The sequence below is a fragment of the Hipposideros armiger genome, unplaced genomic scaffold (assembly GCF_001890085.2).
Source record: "Hipposideros armiger isolate ML-2016 unplaced genomic scaffold, ASM189008v1 scaffold_8, whole genome shotgun sequence".
Classification (NCBI taxonomy): Eukaryota; Metazoa; Chordata; class Mammalia; order Chiroptera; family Hipposideridae; genus Hipposideros; species Hipposideros armiger.
The window spans coordinates 4,458,321-4,463,687 of NW_017731358.1; the positions used below are offsets into that span (position 1 = coordinate 4,458,321).

At 35.2% G+C, this 5,367-nt stretch overlaps 1 protein-coding gene across 1 annotated transcript in view; it reads left to right on the top strand.

Moving 5' to 3' along the window:
• The window catches only part of LOC109387002 (solute carrier family 12 member 8), a 58,255-nt gene that overhangs the window by 32,213 nt on the left and 20,675 nt on the right, over nt 1-5,367 (top strand). The window contains exons 5-6 of the mRNA XM_019650672.1: nt 69-166; nt 728-845. Of these exons, the coding sequence (XP_019506217.1) occupies nt 69-166; nt 728-845 (216 nt within the window). The remainder of the gene's footprint in view (nt 1-68; nt 167-727; nt 846-5,367) is intronic.

The window sequence follows — 5,367 nt, forward strand, 5'->3', positions numbered from 1 at the left end:
GCTCATAAAAATAGAAGAGGATTTGGTAACAAATTAGTAAGCAAGGATTTGGCTCATTTATGTTTTAGATTTCTTCGCAAAGTCTAGGCTCCAGGAACAAGATATCCAGAGGAGACCTACTTCTTTATACGCCCACATGTGCAACCCCTGGGTCTCCCTGTTGGGGGTGAGTAACTTCATTTTGATCTCAATTGTCCTTGAAACATAATTCAGGTGGAGACATGTATGATCTCACAGTTGGGGTAGAGGGGAGGAAACAGGAGAGTCTTAACTAAGAGCAATGTGATTTAATTACATGTTATATTAGAATGTAGATGAGAGTACATATGACAACATTACGTTTAATACACCACTTATTTTAATCAGTGGTTTACTTGTAAAATCATTAATCACCTTTGATAAACTCTGGGTCATTAAATTTCTAGGTACACCAAATGACATAATTTCACTCTAATTTGTTTCTTTTAGGAAAGAGTAGGACAAGGAGTTAAGATAGAATATCGATTTATTGCTAATTTTGATTAGCGGGTACTTTCAGGAGGGTGTTTTCTCAAATATCTGCTTAAGTGAGTTTTTGCTTGAATTGAGTCAACTTCAACTATTCAGACTTTTATAGTAATCAGAAGTTGATGAGAGGGACTCTTGTTTCTTAAGGTACTAGTCCTGTAGCTTGCTCATCACATGATAAAACATTAGGTGACTTGCCCTTCCTCCTCTGTTTCCACAGGCTATCGGGTCTCTTCTCATCATGTTTGTGATCCAGTGGGTCTATACTCTGGTTAACCTAGGTGTTGCTGCCATTGTGTATTTCTACATTGGTCAAACCAGCCCAGGGCTTCATCTTGGTAAGCAGCAGAGCCAATTTGCCACCACCTCCCTTCTTCTCTTACAGCATTCATGGAAGAATCATGTTTTGAGCACCTACTAAATGTCAACACTGACTGAGCTATGAATCCCATTTTCAAGTAGCCTACAGTCTAGGAGGAAAAATATGACATGCATATAAATTATAACAAATAAACAATAACAACTTGTGAGGTTTATAAGACATGTAGAAGTAAAATTAATGACAACGCTAGCACAAGGGCCAGGAGGGAAGAAATGGAAATATACTGTTGTCAGTTTATGATACTACATGTAAAATACTATGTCACTTAAAGGTAGACTGTGGTAAGTTAAAAATGTGTACTACGAATCCTAAAGCAACCACTAAAATAACACCACAAAGAGTTATAGCTAATAAGCCAATAAAGAAGATAAAATTGAATTTAAAAATGCGCAAATAAAAATAAAGCAGGAAAAGAGGAAAAGATAATAAAAGCCTAGAAATTGACCCACACATATGTGGTCAGTTGATTTTCAAAAAAGGTGCAAAGGCAATTCAGTGGGAAAAAAAATAGTCTTTTCAACAAATGGTGCTAGAACAAATGAAAATCCATGTGCAAAAAATAAACTTCAATCCACATATCATACAATGTAAAAACAATAAAAATTGATACTGTAACTAAATGCAAAACTTAAAACTACAAAATTTCTAAGAGAAAGTATAGTAAAAAAAAAACCTTTGTGACTGTGAATGAGGCAAATAAATCTTAGATAAAACACCAAAAGCAGGAAAAAAGTTGATGAATTGGACTTGATCAAAATCAAGGATTCTGATCTTCCAAACACACAGGTAAAGGAATGCAAAGGCAAGCCATAGACTGAGAAAATATTAGCAAATCACTTCTGATAAATTATTTGTATCTAGAATATATAAAAGCTCTTAAAACTCAATAATAAGAAAACAAAGAGATAAAACAAAAATGGGCAGAGGTTTTAAGTTAATTTCACCAAAGAACATATATGGGTGGCAAATAAGAAAATGAGAAGATGCTTAACATGATTAGTCCTTAGAAAATGCAAATTGAAACCACAATATACTACTACTACCCACTTATTAGCAGGATTAAAATTTAAAATACTGATCATTCCAAGTGCTGACAAGGATGTGGAGCAACTAGAACTATCATATACTGCTGATGGGAATATAAAATAATACAACCACTCTGTAAAACAGTTTGGCAGTTTATTAAAAGGTGAACATATACCTGCTATATGAACTAACCACGGTACTCCTAGGTTTTTATCCAAGAAGACTGAAAGCATATGGTCATACAAAAACACATACATGAATATTCATAGCAGCTTAATTTGTAGTAGCCAAAACAATGCAAATGTCCATCAACAGGTGACTGTATAAATAAATTGTAGAATAACCATACAGTGGAATACTACTAAACAATAAAAAGAATGAGCTATTGATACATGCACTAACTTGGATGAATCTCAAATAATTATGTTAAGTGAAAGAAACCAGACAAAAAGAGTATATAGTATAACATAGGTAAGTATTGAAAACGCAAACTAATCTATAATGAAAGCAGATCAGTGGTTGCCTTTGGATGAGGGTGGGGGTGAGGATGCGTGGGAGGGAGGTCTTAGGAAGTGGCTTGAGGAATCTTTTGGAGGTGACAGATATATTCATGATCTTGCTTGCGATGGTTTCACAGTGTATAAATGTGTCAACACTTACTAAATTGTACACTTTGAATGTATGTAGTTTGTTCTAAAAATGTACCCAGGATTTGTTTTAATCCGGTATGTTAAAACATACAGACATAGAAATGATTGTCATGAAGGAAGAATTCATATTCACAGATGCCTGGAAACAGGAGGCACAGCGTCCCGTGCAGGGCCACATGGGGAAAGGACCAGCGTAGGTCATGAGATAGAAGAGAGAGAGAGAGAAGAGCATGGCCCAGAGCCTTTACTAGGGTTTTAATAGGAAGAAATGGGTGAGGCAGGTAGGTAGCTGAGTGAGTTTAGGATTGGTCTGAATAATTTCAGTGGGCTCTGAGTTATAGGGATGGTCTCTAGTTGTCTGGTATCTGGCTCTGGTACAGGGTAGTATTGGCTTGGTGGGTGAGAATTTGATAACAGAGGTGGTTGGGGATGTGGACTCTGAGTTGGTTGGTTTGTATTTCAAAGGTGTGCTCACGGGGAAGTTGTTTGCTATCTCTAGGAATTAGCACCTCTAGGATCAAGTTCCCAAATGCCAGGGCATCAAGAATACAGAAAGTAAGAAATTATAGTCAATACTCTGTTTCTTGAATGTCAGTTCTTTCTCAATAATAAAGCTGTTCTAAAAAATACAAGTGAGCACCCTTTCCAGCAAAATTCTGTAATGCCCCAATTTAAAATAATTAGTTTTTAAGTCTTAACTAAATCAGATAAACCATAACAATCTAGGCAAACTGAAAAACAAATTCTTCAAAATTAAAATAGTTTTATGTAGAGTTTTGAAAGAAAGGTACTTCAAACACTGTAAGTCACATGCACATTAAGAATAATGCTTTGGAGGACTTCTGGCCTAGGTGGAGGCGTAGAAAGGAGAACAGCACATCCCAGAAAGAAGACATGCCCTGTCCAAGGCCCTCAGCGGGTAACCGTGTTGGAAGGCCAGGTCTCCCAGTTCAAGATCCTTCAAAACCCCCCCTCCTCTCTGAAGCCTCCCGGTGATGGTTAATTTTTTGTCAACTTGAGTGGGCCCCAGTGGGCCCATATTAAACATTATTTCTGGGTGTGTCTATGAGGGTGTTCAAGGAAAAAAAAAAAGGCTACATTAGAAAAAATCATGCTAAGAAGAGGTCCTTATATCAGCTAATTTAAGGGATAGAATATATTTTTATTAACATACTGATTACATCGGTGATTTTTTTAGGAGTTAGTTTGAACTTAAGAAAATCAAATATTTCCTAGAAATTGATTCACAGGAAAGTCTGAGATCAAATTTTAGGCCAATCTTCATCTAAAATTTAGGTAATTTAGAATCAAAATGATCACAAATAAGTAAGGTTAGTTAATAAAATGTTTATGTTTATTTTATTCCTTCTGACAACATCAGAATATATTAGAAACTTTCTATTTGTAATTGCAGATATTAATGCAAATCTAAAATTTATCCTCTCTTAAAGCCTAAGAACCCTAAATGAGTCTGAGTAGATACATGTTATCAGCTGCATCAACTGTTGACTTTAGCCAAGATTCTAACATAAGCCCCTTAAAATGATGCTAACTTCCTGATCATATATTGAACATTATCTAATTAACTAATTTTCAACCANCTGATAAAAGCATACCTTCCAAAGCATATTATTTTCAAAAACAGGAAGGTCAAAATCCAGATTCTACTAAAGAGAGGTCAGAAGAGATGAACATTCAGTTTATATTTGAAAAATCAATGCCCAGGCTCATTCACTGTCCACTCAGCAAACTATTATTAAGTGTTAAATATTGTTAGTAGCTAAAAATAGCCAGCATTTATTGAGCATGTCCCATGTTCCTGGCACTGAGAGATGCACTTAACCCAGAGAGGCTTACAGAAATTAAACACTTGCTCAGATTATAAAACAGTTAGAATTTGAACTCAGGCCTGTGTTACTTTTGAACCTCAGTTCTTAACCACTACACAAAGTGTATGCTGCTTGCTGTCAGTATGTTGTATGAACTAGGCCGTGGTATTGATTAAATGAACACAAGTTAAACCACCTTTAAGATATCATTACATATCTATTAAGCTGTCAAAAATTTAGATAAAAAATAGTAGGTCTTTGGTAATCAGGTATATGTACACATTGCTAGAAGTAATGTCAAGGGATTCGTTCCTAATGGATTAAAGATTTTCATCAAATTTGGGAGGTTTTTACCTATTATTTCTTCAAATATTTTTATCTGCCTGTTCCTTTCTTTCCTGCCCTCATGGAACTAACATTACATATTAGTTAGCACACTTGATATTGTCCCCAAGGTCTTTGAGGCTCAGTTTCTTTTTCTTCCACCTCGTCCCCCCTTTATTCTTCAGTTTGGGTAATTTTTATTGATCTATCTAAAAGTTCACTGATTCTTTCTTCTGCTGTCTCACATCTGCTGTTGGGCCCATCTAATAATTTTTTTCATTTCTGTTATTGTGCTTTTTAACTGTAGAATTTTCATCTGGTTCTTTTTTATAGTCTCTCTTGATAATCCCCTGTTTTGAAAGTCATTGTCATATTGTGTTTAAGTCACTGACATTGTATTTTTATTTAATTCTTTGAACATATTTATTATACTATCTGCTTTGAAGTCTTTGCTAAACCAAACATGTGGGCTGACTTAAAGTCAGTTTCTTTTGATTGCTTTTTTCCCTGAGCACGGGTCACAGTTTCCGTCTTGTAATTTTTGGTTGAAAACTGGTCAATTTAGATAATATATTGTGGCAACTCCTGATTTTTATGTATGCTTCTGAGTTTTTGTTGGTTTGTTTTAGCAAATTGCCTAGATTTGAAC